At 41.3% G+C, this 21,118-nt stretch overlaps 1 protein-coding gene across 1 annotated transcript; it reads left to right on the top strand.

The window, feature by feature from the left end:
* Nucleotides 1-12,001: 12,001 nt before the first annotated feature.
* Nucleotides 12,002-20,906, top strand: LOC113014442 (gastrula zinc finger protein XlCGF42.1-like). Its single transcript, XM_026155983.1, has 2 exons — nucleotides 12,002-12,185; nucleotides 19,613-20,906. The coding sequence occupies exons 1-2, from the start codon at nucleotides 12,167-12,169 to the stop codon at nucleotides 20,464-20,466; spliced, it is 873 nt and encodes a 290-aa protein (XP_026011768.1). The 5' UTR covers nucleotides 12,002-12,166; the 3' UTR covers nucleotides 20,467-20,906.
* The last annotated feature ends 212 nt before the right edge of the window (nucleotides 20,907-21,118 follow it).

Raw genomic sequence — 21,118 nt, 5'->3', positions numbered from 1 at the left:
TTGCGTGGAGCCCCAGATCGAGGGAGATTATCAGTGGTCTTGTATGTCTTCCATTTTCTGATGATTGCTCCCACAGTTGATTTTTTCACACCAAGCTGCTTGCCTATTGTAGATTCACTCTTCCCAGTCTGGTGCAGGTCTACAATACTTTTCCTGGTGTCCTTCGAAAGCTCTTTGGTCTTGGCCATGGCGGAGTTTGGAGTCTGACTGTTTGAGGCTGTGGACAGGTGTCTTTTATACAGATGATGAGTTCAAACAGGTGCCATTCATACAGGTAACGAGTGGGGGACAGAAAAGCTTCTTACAGAAGACGTTACAGGTCTGTGAGAGCCAGAGATTTTCCTTGTTTGAGGTGACCAAATACTTATTTTCCACCCTGATTTACGAATAAATTCTTTACAAATCCTACCATGTGGATTCATGGATTTTTTTTTCACATTCTGTCTCTCACAGTTGAAGTGTACCTCTGGAGCAAATTACTGACCTCTGTCATCATCTTAAGTGGGGGAACTTGCACAATCGGTGGCTGACTAAATACTTTTTTGCCCCACTGTACATGACAAAGCACATTTTTTTGCAGAACATGCAAGCGGCCGTCGTTATTGTCGGACTAAGATGCTCTTAAATCTGGGAGTAATCTGGGTCCTAAACTCCATATTCTTCAGGTCAAACGAACACTGCAGCATCACTGAGAGTTAAAAACTGTCTAAATTCTTTCATCTTTAATAAAACGATCAGCATTGCTGCTTTACCAGGTGTAACTATGAAGTTTAACTTCCAGGCATCCATGAAAACAAAATTTATTACATTTAACGGAGTTAGAAGTTAGCAGGAAGCTAGCGGAAGCTAGCGGAAGTTAGCTCGCTAGTTTCGCTAGCATGTTCTGACTGAGAGATTTCTGAAAAAAATCAAACGTATAGCTCTGCTATCACTTCCAACATAAATGAAGACAGGAAACTAAACAGCAGTGACGTTTATAGGGTTACTGAAGTTGGGCTAGCTGGTATTTAACAATGATGTGCTACGTGATCGCTAGCGACACAGCTATGTTAGCATAATATAAACAGTGAAGCTGGAGGACGAACACTAACACTTTTCCACTTAAAAAAGTTAACGTTAAGGTTTCTGATAGTTAGAGACAAATGCAATCGCATGGCAGGATGCTGTAAACGGACCAAACTTCAGTCAGAAGAACAACTGAGATAATCCATCCACAATACGAGGTTAGTCATTAATATACTGCAACAACATGGGAACAGAGCAGCTGCAGAGAATTCAACATTAATGAATCAATGGTACAGAAGTGGAGGAAGCAAGAAGAATGAGTTTAATAAAGTTTGATTTATCTGACTGCTTTGTTTCGCTTAATGTGCCTTATAATCCCGTGCACCTTATGGTCCGGAAAATGCGTACTGCACACTGCAGTTTAATGTTGCAAAGCACCTCTTTTTAACTTCAGTGGATATTATACATGGTTATGCTCAGGATATGTCAGCCCATTTCTACTGGAAATGCCTTTTGGTTAAACTTTCAGCAAGGAATTTGCATTTGCACTGTTACATTTTTATAAAGCTTTAATGTACATAAAAACCAGCTTCTTGTTTAAGTGAAAATAAATGGAAGGTTGTCTTTTTGCGCTAGTAATGTTGTGGAGTTGTATTTTGTCTCGCATCAATTATATTGTCAGTTATATCGTTATCGCAAATTTTCAAATATATATCGTGATAAATATTTTTGGCCATATCGCCCTGCTCTACCCCTTAGTATTGTGGAGAGAGAGTGTAACGTACTGAAGGAATAGGAAGACCTCTTATCAGAACCTTATCCACCTGGCTTTACAGCTTTTGTGTACCCCAGCTTCATCTGTTCCTGTGAGTTTTCGAAAGCTGGGGAAATGGTGTAAAAAAAAAAATCACAATAGACTGAATGCAAAAACATTGGATAAACCTATTTTTCTGAATAGAAATTTATAATAAACTCTGAGTCAAATGGGTAATATTACATTCACAATACTTTCATTTTAATTTTCACTTAATGTTATTCATAATATATTTTAAAGATGTCTACAATATTTGTAATATAGAAGGTATAAAATGATTCCATGGAAAGTGCAATGTCTTACTGTGTATACAGTGTATATAAGCATAGCTGGACTGGCCATCGGGCATACCGGGCATTTGCCCGGTGGGCCGCTGGCGATTTTTTGTTTTTATGGGCCGATGGATTTTTTTTTTTTTTTTTTTTTTTTTAGGAAGGGTATATATATAATGAAAGGTGTTGGATTGGCCAATTGATCATGATCGATTCTGGGCTGGACCAATTACAGCCGAGGAGGCTGGATGCACCCGCCCCCTTGTTTAGCAATCACGTGATTTTCGCGCATTGCATGCCGGGAACTCGTGGCAAAACAATCCAAGTACCGCATCAAATGCAAGCATTTGCAGCACCGCAAAACGTTCATTCTCCGGTTCCAATGCCTTCTTGTTTTTTCTTTGACGCACAAAAAAGGAATGTACAAAACAAAAGGAGAACAATGCCGGTGTTTTGCCAAAAAGTGATTTCCAATGTTTCCGTGTATTTTTTATGTGTAATATCTTTACGTATGTTGGTAAATAGACTTCGGTGAACAGCGTTTACAAAGGGGTTATATATAGAATTAAAAGATTATCTGTTTTTTCAAGTATCTTTATAACTCTGTGTTATTGTACTCACATTATAACCAATCCGGTCCTTTTTCCCCACTTACAATATTTTTACAGAACTATTGTAATATTTGCTGCCATTTCTGCTGTCTTACTCTTACAAAAGACATTTTTAATGTTAATGAGATTTTTTTTCAACTGCATAAATAAAGGTTCTATAAAAGTCGCTGCCAAAAACTGATTGCGGCTTCTACCTTGTTACACGAATGTTGTTTGTGGCTCAATATGACTTTGTGTCATCCATGAGGGATGCATTTGACATATGTTTCACATATTATAGGCCAACAAGTTACTTATAGCAGTTTAAATACGAGCAATCAGTTTTTGGCAAATACTGGAAATCAGTTTTTGGCAGATAATCACTTTTTGGCACAACACCGGTCCGTACAAAGACAGACTCGACGAAAAGACAAAGAAAAGATACGAGGAAAAAAATCAAAGGAGTGAAAGGGTCAGACCCTTACGAGCACACAGAGGGACAAAAGACGTTAGCGTGCTGCCCAACTGTCACCACGCTCAGATTTATAATCATATGGTTCTTGGAGTGAGTGCATACACTCATGAAGTTTAGTAACTTCATGTCACTGCAACAAGCCCAGGAACAGTTTACCGACGGATGGGTACAGGACCTTGAAATGCACCGTGTAGAACGAAAGACCATCGTACGAACAGAGGTAAGCTTACCAGTCTCACAAATCGTCGTCATAAATACACATTCGTTAACCATTTATTAATATAACCTTTGAGCTCAACGGTAATTAATTAGTAGTGGAAATAATTTCTGGTAGCATCACAGAAATGTAGCAGTGACAATAATATTGTATGCTGTAATCGTACTGGACAATTAGTGATACAAAAAACCTGTTTTATCCTGTGAATAAAAGTATATGTTTTTGTCAATGTACCATAATAACAGAAGCGAAACGCAATATTGTGTCAGGACAATTCACTATTTATGCACAATAAACACAATAAATAAAGGAGCATAGCACCACAATTTCTGTTCAGCGCCAGACTTGCTTGTAACCTATATCACCAATTATGTTAAGAAAAATGACGTATTAACTACTACAAAACTCTGACCTTTGTGGGAATGCTTGGAGCAGACTAACCTGTGAGCTGGAGTGTTCTGAGACGTTATATTTGGTATATCCAGACCATCCGTCGGCTCTTACTTCGGAAACATGGCTTAAAAAATTTCTCTTCAAGGACTTAATCCGACACAATATTGCGTTTCGCTTCTGTTATTATGGTACATTGACAAAAACATATAGTTTTATTCACAGGATAAAACAGTTGTTTTGTATCACTAATTGCCCAGTGTGATTACAGCATACAATATTATTGTCACTGCTACATTTCTGTGATGCTACCAGAAATTATTTCCACTGCTAATTAATTACCGTTGAGCTCAAAGGTCCTATTAATAAACGGTTAACGAATGTGTATTTATGAAGATGATTTGTGAGACTGGTAAACTTATGATACGTACGATGGTCTTTACTTTCTACACGGTGCATTTCAAGGTCGTGCACCCATCCGTCGGTAAACTGTACCTGGGCTTGTTGCACTGACCTGAAGTTACTCAACTTCACGAGTGTATGCACTCACTCCAAGAACCGTATGATTATAAATCTGAGCGTGGTGAAAGTTGGGCAGCACGCTGACGTCTTTTGTCCACTCTGTGTGCTCGTAAGGGTCTGACCCTTTCACTCCTTTGATTTTTTCCTCGTATCTTTTCTTTGACTTTTCATCAAGTCTGTCTTTGTACGGACCGGCATTGTTCTCCTTCGTTTTGTACAGAACCTTTTTGGGGGGCAAAGAAAAAGCAAGAATTTATTGGAACCGAAGAATGAACGTTTTGCGGTGCTGCAAATGCTTGCATTTGATGCGGTACTTGGATTGTTTTGCCACGAGTTCACGGCATGCAATGCGCGAAAGTCACGTGGTCTGTCAATCTCTATTGAAAGCCTGCGTGCGCTAGTACCTCTTGCCACAAGTTCCCAGAATCCTTTGCGGTTTTACCCCTGAATGACGTCACATTTTCAATCTTTATCGTGGTGGGCCGGTCTCTAGTCAAAATGCCCGGGCCGATTTTTTGTCCCAGTCCAGCCTTGTATATAAGTATGACTAGGTCATTGAATCAGTGTCTGTTGTGCGTCTCAAGTAAGTTGCCTGCAATGATATTTAAGGTCCAGCAGGTGTCAGTATGGAGCAAAACTGTGTCGACACAGTGTCGATACAGTTTGGGAAATGTGCTGAAACGCTTCACGAGGCCTCATCTACCCATCCCTAGTGAAAACCTAACACTCAACTAGTTAGTTCAAACATGACCACACTGAGGTTTGTCACATGGATAATACGTGGAGTTGGTTCAAGGGAAAAGAGGCTTAAAATTACTAACCGATTAGATGACTTACAGGCAGACAGGAGACACGTATGTCCAAAACATTTGTACACACAGTCACTTCTCCACAGTTCCCTCAAACGTACTCAGCCTGTTACAATTTAAAATAAAGAGGCATAGCCATTTTAATTAGCAGAAATATATACGTTTTCAAAATAAAAGTTCTAAATGTTGTTAACTCCTCCTTTTTTCATTATTTCTTTTCTTCCTTGTCGGATGACTCTGACACCACACTTTATAATAGGAGGAGACTTTATCCTCGTATTTAATCCAGAAATTGACAGGCTCAGTACAGCAGTTTGTCAAAGGATGTTCTTAAACAATACATGAGTAATTTTGGTCTTTGCGATGCTTGGCTTTCACATCACCCCACTCTCAGGGACACGTGAGAGTGGGGTGAGCCACGTGGGCGACCGTGGCTCAGGGGGTTGGGAATCGCATCTGTAACCGGAAGGTCGCCGGTTCGATCCCTGGGCTCTCTGTCCTGGTCGTTGTGTCCCTGGGCAAGACACTTTACCCTACTTGCCTACTTGCCTGGATGACTGAGAACCTTCACAGACCTACTTGCCTACTGGTGTTGGCCAGAGGGGCCGATGGTGCGATATGGCAGCCTCGCTTCTGTCAGTCTGCCCCAGGGCAGCTGTGGCTACAACTGTAGCTGCCTCCACCAGTGTGTCAGAGTGAATGAATAGTGGTATTGTAAAGCGCTTTGGGTGCCTTGAAAAGCGCTATATAAATCCAATCCATTACCTTGCTTTTACGACTACACCACTCATAATCTGGTTTAGGCTGCTTTTTTAGTTAGCAGCATCACCAGGGCCGTGCAGAGAGGTTTAAAGGGGTGGGTGCTCAAAGTTAAAAAGGGGCACATTGAACCAGGCTGAATAACAACAACACACATTCATCAAGAATCTAATATGGGAGGGGCAGGGCTGTGTTGATCTGAGACTGTAGACATTAAAAAGTCCATAGGAGAGATGGTAGCTGATTAAACAAGTGTCATGAGATAATAACAAAATGCAAAGATTGGTGACAGCGCTTGGAACCATAAGGCAACAAAAAACTGTGAGAAATAATTTAGGCTCTGCCTGTGAATCACTCTTTGCTTCTCTTCTTCCTTCCTTCCCATCATTTCATATATCACTCTCCACTTGCTGTCTATCTGAGAACAAGGCACAACTTGCTATTGCAATAAACTATAATCTAATTATCCACACCTAACAACTCCTGCACTTAATTTAAAATAAAATGATGACAGAAAAATGTTATAGCCCTGCCTTTAGTAGCCTCACACAGCTCCTACTGTTTCCTCCTCATGTCCTTACCAGCCATGTCTGCACAATGTTATATCATGAGTAATATTTTTTTTAAAAATCCAGCTAAATAAAACACACATGCACACACAGTGACATTTTAGACCTTCTTCAGAATACTGTATATACTATGGGCATCCTTACATTATTATTTATTACTAGAGCTACAATAATAAAGCAATGAGGAGGGGGAAGTAATAAATATGAAATAATGTATTTATGATGATTCCATTTGTTTCACTATCCACTCTGTGCAGGGCAAAGCTTATTACATGTTTAAACTGTAGAGATACAATCATTTTACTGCTGTAAAATCCAAATTTTGTCTAATTTAAAATATAAATCTAATATCAGAATCAGAATCAGAATACTTTATTGATCCCTGGGGGGATCTGCTTCTTAATGTATGTTCTTTAAAATACAGCTTGTGTTTTTTAATATATTATAATTATAATAATGCATAATTATGTGGACATGCATATTAGATCGTTTTTTAGTGAAATATATTCCCTCCAGAAAGTCCGGAAAAGCCCGGAAACTTACTTTAAGGCTAAATATGTTCTGAATACTTTAAAACTAAATATGTTCCCTAAAACGGTGACAGAGCTACAGACCCATGACAGCCTTACACAGGTAGCCAGCAGCTGTGACCAGCACTACCTGTGCCGCTGTCAGACTCTGTGTTCTTCTTCTGTTTTATGTTGCATTACCCATTTTGCTGCTGTCTGTGGATAAGATTACAGCTACCTATGTTTACGATCGCCACACTCTACTTCGGATTAAATCAACTATGAAATCTATGGATGAAACCTGGAAATATTTTCGAGGCTTCTCTCCACCTTCCGGGCGATCAGCTGTTGCCCATTACGTCCCTTGCTTGCCTGGGCCAGGGAAAAACCGGAGCCGCCGTTCCCGGACAAATCACCGTCAGAGAAGACGAGGAAGGAGAGCGGGCATCCAAGTGAGACTACGGAAATATAAGAGTACCGCTGATTTAACGGCCTGCTTGGAGTTCTCAACAGTGGATGTTTTTGCTAAGGCGGACCTCCAGCTTAATGCACAGTCTCCTCGCATGGGCTTCATCAGGACGCCGTGTCTGAAAACAGTTTTTCCAGACCATGTGAGTGACCGTCCTATTGTCCCACGGATTATACTAAACGGTAAAAAACCCCGAGGAGTATGCAGTGCGAACCTACACCAAGCCCCTCAGGGTGTAAACAGTGACACTCCAGCACCGCCGATTAACATGGCTCTATTAAACTGCCGCTCGATCTCAAATAAGGCATTTGTTCTCAACGACCTTTTCATTAGGAATAACCTGGACTTTATGTTCCTAACTGAAACTTGGCAGCGGAATATGGAATTTGTCCATTTCAAAGAACTGTGTCCAGCAGACTGTAAGTGCTTAACCACACCGCGTCTCTCAGGACGTGGTGGTGGGTTGGCAGTTATTTCTAGAAACTCCTTTTTTTGTCGGCTGGTAAAGACCCCCTCCTTTAACTCCTTTGAAATCCAGATGATGAAGATCAATAGGACTCATCCCTTCTATGTGATTTTAATCTATAGGCCACCAGGACTAGCTAGGAGTTTCTTAGTGGAGTTTGGGGATTTTCTATCCTCCACCATTAAGCTGGAAAAAATTCTTCTGCTGGGGGATTTCAATCTTCATGTTGACGACAGTTCATGTCACGCTGCTTCGGATTTTCTTACTCTCTTAGACTCTTTTAACCTTGTCCAACATGTGACTGGGCCAACACACAGTGGTGGCCACACCCTGGACCTGATATTATCACTGGGTCTGGATATCGGCCCAGTTCATTGCAGAGACATTTTTATTAGTGATCATAAATACCTTTTATTTGATCTCTCTTCTACTTATGACACTCTACCCTCTGTTTATGAGAAGCGTTCACGATTAATCAGCGACTCAGCGGTAGAAGAATTTAGGGAATTGTTTGTTAACAATTTATCTGAAACAGACGATATAGATCAGCAGATGACCTCCTTCAATTCACAATGTCAAAAAATTCTAGATAAAGTGGCTCCTCTTAAAATCAGGAAAGGCAGTACTGTCAAACGCCCGCCCTGGTTTACAGAAGCTATCCGCAGCTTTAGGCGAATATGCCGTAAAACCGAGCGCCTGTGGAAAATCACAAAACTCGAGGTTCACAAGCTTCACTTAAAAGAACTATTATCTACCTTTAATGACATGGTGTCAGATTCAAGAGCCACCTACTTCTCTCAACTACTTGCAGTAGGAAAAAGAAACCCGAAAATTGTCTTTGATACAGTGAGTAGCTTTGTCTCCCCCCCAACGCCATGTACACCCGTCTCTTCAGATAAGGACTGCAGTGAATTTTTAAAATTTTTCCAAGATAAGATTAGTTGCCTAAGACATAACATAACTCCCTCAGGAAACCCCACCAACCATGATCGTCCACACCCCATAATTATGGAATCTTTCCTCCCAGTTTCTTTAGAGGATTTATTGGAAACACTGACTCAATTGAATCCTTCAACGAGTTTAGCTGATGTCTTACCTACTCGTTTATTCTGTAAAGTTTTTGAGACCATCGGGCCCTCTGTGGTCACGCTGATAAACCATTCATTGCTATCTGGCTCTGTCCCCAGGTGCTTTAAACAGGGGGTTATTCAACCTCTGCTGAAAAAGCCTAACCTGGATCCAACACTTCAGTCAAGCTACAGGCCCATCTCAAAACTTCCTTTTATCTCAAAAATCCTAGAAAAAGTTGTTTGGCTACAAGTAAAGAAAGCGCTGGAGAAGCATAACATTCTTGATAAATTTCAATCGGGTTTCAGAAAATTACACTCTACAGAAACAGCTCTGCTGAAAGTCACAAATGACCTCTTGATGGCTGCAGACAGGGGTGATTGCTCAGTCCTGGTTCTTCTGGACCTTAGCTCAGCTTTTGATACCGTTGACCATCAGATCTTAATCGATCGCTTAAACTGCACGGTAGGGATATCAGGATCTGTTCTAAAGTGGTTCACCTCATTTCTGGAAGATAGGACGCTTTTAGTTTCAGTGGGAAACTTCCAATCAGACGTGGCTAAGCTTCTATGTGGAGTTCCACAAGGTTCGGTTCTAAGCCCCCTATTATTTTCACTATATATTCTTCCCTTAGGCCGGATCATTAGCGGTTTCAAAAATATTTCCTATCATTTATATGCGGACGACATCCAATTATACATTTCTTTTAAATCCTGGGAATTAGACAAGCTATCCACTCTTATGGACTGTCTTAAGGAAATCAATCTTTGGATGACAAACAATTTTCTGCAGTTGAACGCAGACAAGACCGAGTGCTTAATCCTAGCCCCGGAGAATATCAAGCCACAGATTAGTCAACATCTGGGTGCTTTTTCATCGTCGATAAAAGCCACTGCCCGGAATCTTGGGATAATTTTCGACCAATCTTTGTCCTTTGATGTCCATGTTAAATCCGTGACCCGCTCTTGCTTTTTTCACTTAAGAAATATTGCCAAACTCAGGACTATTGTCTCCACAACCGAACTGGAGATGCTTGTCCACGCCTTTATCTCCTCCCGGCTGGATTATTGTAATGCACTCTTTTCCTGCGTATCTAAGGCCTCACTAAATCGGCTCCAAGCGGTTCAGAATGCTGCAGCAAGGCTTTTGACCCATAGCAATAAATTTTCCCATATCACTCCTATACTAAAATCCCTGCATTGGCTTCCGGTTGAGTATAGATATAAGTTCAAAATCCTCACCTTTACGTTTATGTCTCTACAAGGTGGGGCCCCCATCTATATCTCGGAGCTTCTCCAGCCCTATTCTCCAAAGCGAACTCTTAGATCCACTGATAGCGGTCGTCTATCTATCCCACGGACTCGTCTGAAAACAAAGGGGGATCACGCATTTCAAACCCTGGCTCCTATACTGTGGAATGGTTTACCCCCCCCACTACGCACCATCGACACGATGGCTTCTTTCAAAAAACAGCTTAAAACTCATCTGTTTAGACAGGCATTTGGGAAATGTTAATGCGTAACATGTTGTTTTATTTTATATTTATATTGTATTATTGCTTTTTTGATATGCTTTTATACTTTCTTTATGTTGCTATATTGTTTGTTTGACATGTTTTCTTGTGAAGCACTTTGTAACAGCGTTTTGTCTTAAAAAAGTGCTATATAAATAAATTTTACTTACTACTTACTAGTTAATAAAAGGACAGGTAATGTTTGTCGCGCTGTTGCACACACAGCACGCTCGTTTGTTTCAGTTCGTCAGTTGCAACAAGACAGCTTACCAACGTGTACGTAATAAGCTAATACTCCTGTGTGCTACACACTACAGTGTGCGCTGTACACCTACTTACTGGTTGTGTCGCATCAGTCTGTGTCTCTGAGTTAACTTGTGTTTCTCCTGCAGCTCCGGACCGCAACAAATGCGCGTGCTCTTTGTGAGCTCGTTCCCGGCTCGTAACCAGCGCGTTCTGCCGTCGAGGGCGATCATTGGTTAAATGTGATCATGTGACTGATGCAAGCCAGATCCTTTTATTTAGCAAAACTGTGATTAATAGTTAAATATTATTGTTGAGGAGCACAGACAGGACTCCGCACGCACACACACATATAAAAAAATAATAATTTAAAAAAAAAAAGTTGCCTCAACAAAAGTGCACTTTGGGCACCCATCAGGAAAGGGGCGGGTGCTCAAGCCCCTCTAGCCCCCCCCCCCTCTGCACGTGCCTGAGCATCACAGGCATTCAGATTCATCCTGTCATTGTCAGTGATCCTGCACCAGAATCTATCTCTCTGACACAGAAAAGAGTCAGACCACTAATTAGGAGCTGGAAATTTAACACATTATTACTGAAAGAACAAGACTTCATTAATTCAGGTACACAAAGGTACTTAGGTGTACCTGTGTGTACACCTGTGTGCACAAACAGGTACTCACAGGGACTCTATTTTCTCACAGGGACTCTATTTTCTGAGGGGCTGAGGCTGTTCTTTCAGCCAATGCTCAGGATTTTCTATGAGTCCATCCTCTATGCTGTGTCATGCTGGGGCAGCAGGAAAAGCTGATCTGAAAGGCCAGTGATGTTGTGGGGATGGAGCTGGATTCTCTTAATAAGGTGGCGTCACACTTCATGAGGTGCTGGCCAGTCACAGGAGTGTGTTCAGTGAGACACTAAGATTTTCCAAATGCACCACTGAGGAAATCACTCCTGCCTGTGGCTCTATCTCCATCTAATGCACACCCTTAATATCTGCACATCCTCTACCAGTCAAAATAACAAAATAACAAAGTTTTACAGTTGAGAGTAAAATGACAATAATATATATTTAATCTCTGTAATATTCTGGATTTTTATAATAAAGCTTTTTTTGTATATATTAGAGCTTTTTCTTAAGCTCTTTCTTAAATTTTGCAACTTTGTAATTTATTGTAATATTTAACTTAGTCCAGGTTGTTACTGTTGTTGTCTCGGAGCAACAGTAACCACATGATTTCCTTAGGGATCATGTGGATTAATAAAGGATTCTGATGACATGGGCTTGCTTTAGCGTTGTGGTTTTATTTTGAAAAATGTGCCGGAAGTGATAGCGGCCAGTTGAGCGGACTTCACGCTGTTCTCGCTTAGCAGAGAGAATTACAGCTGGAACCAGAAAGTTCTCCAGAGTCCAGTTCTGTGGACGGAGCAGAGGTGGACTGACACAGTGAACCACCGGATGTGGATTTAAAAGCGGAAATGGAGGCAAGAAGAGAAGGTTAGTTTAGTCGCTGCTGCTGGAAACAGGCTCAGTGTTGTGCTAGTGCTGCTAAGCTAACGTTAGCATCGTGCTACAGATGCGGCTGTCGGGTTCAGCAGCAGTAAACAGAACATTTCAGGAAGTCACGGCAGAACGTGTCGGGGATTTAAAGACAGCAGGTCAAAGAGTGATTATCTTCAGTGTGGGGTGTAGTCTCGTTGTCAGCCCGAAGGCCGGAGCCTCACAGATGCCTCCCTATTATACTTAAAATGCTGCCATTTGTTTATATATACTCGTGTTCCAACTGTGGCATCCGCAGTTTCCACGAACAGCAGCACAGACCTGCTAGTATATGATAAAGTGATCTACTACAAGCTTCGATCGCACCTGTTCAAGCACTTTCTAACATTGATAACCAGAGACCACAAGCAAGCATTCTGAAGTTTGTCCTGTGCTTTTTGTGCTGTCCAAAAACTGTTATCATCATCATCATCATCATCATCAACTTTATTTATAAAGCACTTTAAAACAACCACAGCTGACACAAAGTGCTGTACATTGGAACTGTAAAATAAAATTACATGAGATATAAATAAAACACAAATAAAAGAAGAGTGAAATCATTAATTAAATAACTACTTCAATTAAAAGAGAAACTGAGTCTCACTGAGGTTAGAAGCCAAGGAATAAAAGTGGGTTTTAAGACGTGATTTAAAAGTGGACAGTGAAGGGGCCTCTCTAACATGCATGGGCAAATTATTCCATAATTTTGGAGCCACAATAGAGAAGGCCCCGCCCCCTCTGAGCTTCCTCCTGGATCTCGGTACCTCCAGGAGCAGCTGGTCAGCTGACCTGAGAGACCGACAGGGTATGTGGGGATGAAGAAGCTCAGAGAGGTAAGGCGGGGCAAGACTGTGTAGACATTTAAAAACAAACATAAGAATTTTAAAATGAACTCTAAAAGACACAGGCAGCCAGTGCAGAGAGGCCAGCACTGATGGTGTATATGTTGATTAATATTAAGTTAAGTTGAATATATGTTAATACGACTGGAGATTTTCTGCAGATTTTTCTCTGTAAAACAAACTGCGGTGGATAGAGCAGCTACAAAACTAACATCAGAGTTTGTTAATCAGGTGCTCTGGGTCCTGCCAGCTTTTTCCAGTAAAGGATGTAATTAGGGCTGGGCCATATTATACTGTTTACAGTAATACCGGTACAATGTTAGGCAACGAAAAGAAAATGAAATATCGCGATAGAATATGAGTAAAACGCGCATGCGCAGTTCCTTTGTTTTCATACGCACATGGCCGATTGTTGAGTGAAACAGATGAACCAGAATTGGTTTGTAAAAATGGAGCAACTTCAGTGATGTGGAACTGGTTTGGTGTTTGTCCGTCAGATACACGACAAAGCACATTTTTTTGCAGAACATGCAAGCGGCCGTGGTTATTGTCGTATTTGTCGGACTAAGGTGCTCTTAAATCTGGGAGTAATCTAATTCAAATCAAATCACTTTTATTGTCACATCACATGTGCAGGCACACTGGCACAGCACATGCGAGTGAAATTCTTGTGTGCGAGCCCCACAAGCAACAGAGATGTGCAAACACAACAACACAAACGAGCAAAATACAAGAATGGCCAACCTGAAACTAATAAATATATGTACAATATATAATAGTGTATGCATTTCTGGATGTGTATACTAAATATTTTCCTACGTGTGTGTGTGTGTGTGTGTGTGTGTATACACATTTTTACAAATTAAATAGTAAAATAAATAAATAAATAATAATAATAATAATAATAATAATAAAATATATAAATATACAGAGTTGAATATGTGCAAAACAGTGGCATTACTGTACAGTATGGAGTGCATAATGTTAAAGTTCCAGTAGTGAAGCTGAGGTGTCTATGACGTGTTCAGCAGTCTGATGGCCTGGTGGAAGAAGCTGTCTCTCAGTCTGCTGGTACGGGACCGGATGCTGCAGAACCTCCTTCCTGATGGAAGTAGTCTGAACAGTTTATGGCTGGGGTGACTGGAGTCCTTGATGATCCTCCCCGCTTTCCTCAGGCAGCGCTTCCTGTAGATGTCTTGGAGGGAGGGAAGCTCACCTCCAATTATCCGTTCAGAGCACCGCACTACTCGCTGGAGAGCTTTGCAGTTGTACGCGGTGCTGTTGCCATACCAGGTGGTGATGCATCCAGTGAGGATGCTCTCAATGGCACAGTGATAGAAGGTCCTGAGGATGCGGGGGCTCATGCCGAATCTTTTCAGTCTCCTGAGAAAGAAGAGGCGCTGCTGCGCCTTCTTCACTGTTTTGTTTGTGTGTACTGACCACGTAAGATCCTCAGCCAGATGTACTCCAAGGAACCGGAAGCTGCTCACTCTCTACACAGCAGCGCCGTTGATGGTGATGGGGGTGTGTACTTCTCTGCACCTCCGGAAGTCCACTATCAACTCCTTTGTCTTTGCGACGTTGAGGGTGAGATGGTTGTCTTGACACCAGTGGGTCAGGGTGCTGACCTCCTCCCTGTAAGCCGTCTCATCACCGTTGGTGATAAGACCCACCACTGCAGTGTCGTCCGCAAACTTCACAATGATGTTGGAGTTGTTAGTGGCTGTGCAGTCGTAGGTGTAGAGTGAGTACAGGAGAGGGCTCAGTACACACCCCTGTGGAGCACCAGTGTTCAGTGTGATGGGGGATGAGGTGATGCTGCCCAGTCTGACCACTTGGCGTCTGTCAGACAGGAAGCTAAGGATCCAGCTGCAGAGGGAGCTGCTCAGTCCTAGATCCTGCAGTTTACTGTCCAGCTTCGAGGGAACGATGGTATTGAATGCTGAGCTGTAATCTACAAACAGCATCCTCACATACGTGTCTCTCTTCTCCAGGTGTGACAGGGCAGTGTGTAGTGTCAGGGCTATGGCATCATCAGTGGACCTGTTGTGGCGGTATGCAAACTGTAGAGGGTCCAGTGAGTCGGGTAGTGCAGAGCAGATGAAGTCCCTGACCAGCTTCTCGAAGCATTTGCTTACGATGGGGGTCAGGGCTACAGGTCGCCAGTCGTTCAATGAGGAGATGGTGGAGGATTTGGGTACAGGGACGACGGTGGCCATTTTGAAGCAGGCTGGGACTACAGACAGAGAGAGGGAAAGGTTGAAGATGTGCGTGAACACTCCAGCCAGCTGAGCCGCGCATGACCTGAGGACGCGGCCGGGAATCCCGTCCGAACCAGTAGCTTTGCGTGCGTTCACCTTCCTGAAGCACTTCCGCACATCCTCCTCAGACACAGTGTGCGCACTGACGTCATCCGCGGTGCGCACACTGTCCGGTCTCATGGTGTCTCATGGTAATCTGGGTCCTAAACTCCGTCTCTTCAGGTCCCAAAGTCAAACGAACACTGCGGCATCACTGAGAGTTAAAAACTGTCTAAATTCTTTCATCTTTAATAAAATGATCATCATTGCTGCTTTACCAGGTGTAACTATGAAGTTTAACTTCCAGGCATCCATGAAAACAGAATTTATGACATTTAACAGAGTTAGAAGTTAGCAGGAAGCTAGCGGAAGTTAGCTCACTAGTTTCGCTAGTTACCTAAGCATGTTAAAGCATGTTCTGACTGAGAGATTTCTGAAACATTCAAATGTACAGCTCTGCTGTCACTTCCAACATAAATGAAGACAGGAAACTAAACAGCAGTGACGTTTGTAGGGTTACTGAAGTTGGGCTAGCTGGTATATAATGATGTGCCACGTGATCGCTAGCGACACAGCTATGTTAGCATAACAAACACAGTGAAGCTGCAGGATGAACGCTAACACTTTTCCATTCGATAAAAGTTAACGTGAAGGTTCCTGATGGTTAGAGACAAATGCAATCGCTGTTGGGATGATAAATATTTTATATCGGGATATGAGATTTTGGTCATATCGCACAGGTATGGTGTGAAGAATCTGTGTTTACAGTGCTGACCTTTCTTGAGTGGAGATCATTGCTGCCTCAGTTGGGCTTCTGCTTTTTAAATACTGGTTTAATTATGATTGATGATTAAGATGTTGGGAGTTTCCAGGCCATGGATCCAAATGTTAAATCTCTGAGCCATTTAGTTATCACTTTTGCGTTTTTCAGTTCAATTCAATTTTATTTATATGGTGTCAAATCACAACAACAGTTGCCTTAAGGTGCTTTATACAGTAAGTTAAAGATCCAACTAGGGCTGGGACATATCATACCGTACCATATCGTAATGTTGGGCAACGATAAGAAAAGGCAATATAAAATAGAATATGGGTAAAACACGCATGTGCAGAGCCTTTGTTTTCATACGCACATGGCGGAAAAAGCATGGCGGCAACAGAGAATGAGAAGGGTGAAAGCGGATCGTTGAATGAAACGGATGAACCAGAACTGGTTTGTAAAAATGCTGCAGCTTCAGTGGTGTGGAACTGGTTTAGCTTTCGTCCGTCAGATACACAACAAAGCACTATTTTTGGTAGCGCATGCTAGCGCAATAGACCTCAATACTTGAAATGTGCAATTCACTTGTATTTTTATTTTTTATTCCTATTTATTCTATTTATCCCCTTCGTATATTTTATTTATATTGTCTCTGTATTTATATATGTGTGTGTGTGTGTGTGTGTGTGTGTGTGTGTGTGTGTGTGTATAATATTCTGTAACTCTGTAACTTCTGTCGGTGCTGTGCTTTTTTGGAAATCAAATTTCCCAGAGGAACCCACCCGAGGGATTAATAAAGTTCTATCTTATCTTATCTTATCTTATCTTATCTTAGCGGGCCGTCGTTATTACCGTGTTGTTTGGAAAATACGGCGCACTTAAAATCAATACTTTGATTTTTCTGAAAGTCGACAGAGCCCCTTATAATCCCGTGTGCCTTATGTATGAACTCTGGTTGTGTTTACTGACCTGGAAACGATTTTATGTGCACGGCGCTCGAAAATCTGTCAAATGTTTTAGTAAAACTTTGCTAAGCTACGAAGCCGCACCGCTTGATGGATTGTGGGAGCATTACGGCATCGTAGGCGGAGCCTCGCGGAGTGATACGTACTGTGCTTCAACATAATATTACCATATTGTGTGTGTATAACCTCTTTTTAAGTTTTGTGGATATTACACATGGTTATGCTGAGGATATGTCGGCCAGTTTCCACTGGAAATGCCTTTTGGTTAAACTGTCAGCAAAGAATTTGCACTGTTACATTTTTATATAACTTTAATGCAGATAAAAAACAGCTGATTGTTTAAGTGAAAATACATTGATGGGTTTTTTGCACTAATAAAGTTGTGGAGTTGTAAAGTATTTTGTCTGGTGTCAATTATATCGTCAGTTATATCGTTATCGCAAATTTTCAAATGTATATCGTGATAAATATGTTTGGTCATATCGCCCTGCTCTAGACCCAACAATAACACAGAGAGCTCCATCATGCTGTCCAGATGGGTACATTTTGAGTTTGGCTATTCCAGACTGAGGCAGGTCCAAACGCCTGGTCAAAGTTTCTGTAGGGCTCTGTATGTTTTAGTTTGCATTAGTAATGTCTGTTTTTGTATTGCAGCTTTTAGGATTGTGATTATTCAGTGTTTACTTAAGTTCAGCTGATATTAGAGAGTTTTGGTCACAGAAATCCTAAGGAGGAGGGAAAAGGTTATACTGGATCTTCTCCAGCAGGAAAATAGAAGAAAAGAAGATTTAATGCAATAACATGTATTTTATTTTTATATTTTTGGATTACACAGGAGTAGATTCAATTCACTGTTATTTACACAGCGCCAAATCACAAGAACAGTTCCCTCAAGGTTCTATATATTGTACAGTAGACCCTACAATAATACATACATACAACAATCATGTGACCTCCTATGAACAATAGAGGTGGGAATCACTATACATCCCACGATACGATATTATCACAATACTTAACGCACGATACGATATTATTGCAATTTTATTTATTTATTTATTATTATTATTATTATTATTATTATTATTATTATTATATTATTATAATAATATAATATATTATATTATTATTATTTATTTATGAAAACTATGCAGCCCATTCAGCAACTGAAGAATTTGAAAGTAAATTAAAACAAAATATAATTTTACATTAAATAAAAAAGTTTTAAACTTAATTAAAATAAGACATGTCTGAAATTAAAATAAGTAAACTGTCGTGTTTATTGCTGCCAAAAAAAAGTTAAACACATTTGGACAGTGAAGGAATGTCAGGATTCTTGCTCAGAAAAAGGATCAACATGCTCTGAAGTCAGAGCACAGAAACCTTTTTTGTAACAAAATATCGATTTCTGCTGTCCCTGCATCGATACATTATTAGCAAACAAAATATCACGATACTACACAGTATCGATTTTTTCCCCCACCCCTAATGAGCAGCACTTTGGCGACAGTGGGAAGGAAAAACTCCCTTTTAACAGGAAGAAACCTCCAGCAGAACCAGGCTCAGGGAGGGGCGGGGCCATCTGCTGTGATTGGTTGGGGTGAGAGAAGGAAGATGTCTTTCTGAAAGCGCTGTAACTAAGTGTAAGGATATATTTCCTCCACTGTTGTGATCTTCAGTGCCTCGTGCCAACACAGTGTAGAGCAGCTAGAACTCCCACAAAGGTCGATTATCTTGCTAATAGTTTTACTTCTTCACTGCGTACAACTCTAGATACTGTAGCTCCTGTGAAAAAGAAAGCCTCAGATTAGAAGTACTTGACCCTGGTATAATTCTCAAATGCGCATCTGGAGAAGAAATGGCGTCATGCTAATTTAGAAGATCATCATTTAGCCTGGAGAGCCAGTTTGCTGCTTCATAAAAAAGCCCCCTTTAAACCTAGAACATCTCACTGATTGAAGGAAATAAGAACAAGCCTAGATTTCTCTGCAGCACTGTAGCCAGGCTGACAAACAGTCAGAGCTCTGCTGAGCCAAGCATTCCTTTAAAAGGAAAACTAAGATCAGCTTGGAGCTCTGAGGAGGCAGGAATGATGTCCATCAATCAGGACTTGGTCCTGAAGCTGATATCCAGCTGAAGTTAAGAAGAGGGTTCACCACTGTAAATCCTGGCTCTATTTTCCAATAAAGGTCTTTGAATCTTATGAAATGCTTCCGATCATTCTTCACTTCATCATAGAAACATAAAATAAGTAATCTCAATAAAACCTGTATGTGTGCTCAGTGTATGAAACACATTTGTGCCACTCTACGTCTGAGTGGAAGTGTTTCTTGGGCGTCTGCTTTACTTCCCTCCTGTGTCCACTGCTGTGTCTGCAAACTGTGTTAAAGCAGATGGTGAATACAGTGCAACCAAGCAGATTAATAACAAGTCCAAGCTGTCACAAATCATCTGCATGTAGTATTTGTGGTTTCAGTGACACTGAGTAATGTCAGTGTTAATGTCTGTGTTTCAGGTTTACCTCCAGATGTCCAGAAGGTAATAGTTGGTGATGAAGAGGAGCAGGAGGGAGTATTCATCAAAGAGGAACAGGAGGAGGTCGACATCATCAAGTTCACATTCAGTCCTGTTGCTGTAAAAAGTGAAGAGGATGAAGAGAAACCTGAGTCCTCTAAGCTTCATCACACCCTGACTGAGAAGCGCAGAGACTCTGTGGGAGGAGAGGATGCTGGCAGACCAGCACCAGATCCAGGTTTAGATCCTGAGGACAAGGACATGGAGACGGAGGTCCATGAAGGAGATCTGGAGGAGAGCAGTGAACCTTCAAGCTCGGAAGAAAGCAAAGTGCTCGCAGGGGATATGAAATGTGTCTCGGGCGAAGAAGCGCTCATCTGTACCGAATGTGGGAAATCGTTTAAGCGCATGGCACACCTGTTAAGGCATAAACGGAGCCACACAGGAGAGAAACCGTTCGGTTGTCCGAAGTGCGACAAAAGATTCGTTCAGAGCGGAAGTCTTAAAAAACACCTTTGGACTCACACGGGCCAGAAACCGTTCAGCTGCTCCGAGTGCGGCCGATGCTTCATGGAGAAGGCGGCGCTGACGAACCACATGACGCTTCACACGGGAGAGAAACCGTTCAGCTGCTCCGAGTGCAGCAAGCCCTTCAGCTGCCGCTCGGCCCTGAACGCTCACATGAAAATTCACAGTGGGGAGAAGAACTTCAGCTGCAGTACTTGTCTCAAGACGTTCACCTGGAATTATCAGCTGAACAGACACAAGTGTATCAGTCCGAAACCAGCCCGAAACCGAGTGCTAATGCCTCGGCCTCACAATGACAAAGTAGTTGTGTTTGTACACTTCACCTAGTGATTTCAGCGGCTGAGTTATGAAGTTTATTTCAAACATAATCATGATTTCATGTTCCTTTGATGAATTAAATGCTCAGAGCGTTTTCATTGGTCAACGACTAACTTCAGACAGGAAGAAACTTTTTTTTTTTTTTTTACTTGAGTGTCTTTTCAGTGTGTGTTCTTTAAAAATGCTCAGATTCACGTTTAGTTCTGGATTTCTTTTTGGGGGGTTTGTTGGAGGCAAATTTATGAAGTTCAGAAGTAATGAAAACATCTTGATGTCATTAGCATCATCGCTCACTCTCATCAGCTATGGAGGACCACAAGAGCCACGTGTATCGAAACATTACTAAAGTAATTTATTATTTTATCATTTAAAATAAAAACACTATTTTTAAATCAATATTTCAAAATGAATTATCAATCCATTAATAAATACTTCATATCGAAAATTAATTTCACCTGTTTATATATGTGTGTGTATATATATATATATATATATATATATATGTATATATATATATATATATATATATGGCTAATCACTTTGTCAAAGAAACTCTACACTGTAACGATTCTTGGTTGAATGGTGGAGGTTAGGAGAGAGGAACCAGGTGGCTGTCATCTGGTAGTTAAAAACTGGAGGTTATTAGTCAATTATCCAATCC

The sequence above is a fragment of the Astatotilapia calliptera genome, chromosome 22, assembly GCF_900246225.1.
Source record: "Astatotilapia calliptera chromosome 22, fAstCal1.2, whole genome shotgun sequence".
In the NCBI taxonomy this organism is placed as follows: domain Eukaryota; kingdom Metazoa; phylum Chordata; class Actinopteri; order Cichliformes; family Cichlidae; genus Astatotilapia; species Astatotilapia calliptera.
Note: the sequence above shows the minus strand (reverse complement) of the source record. Positions and strands in the feature narration are given on the sequence as shown.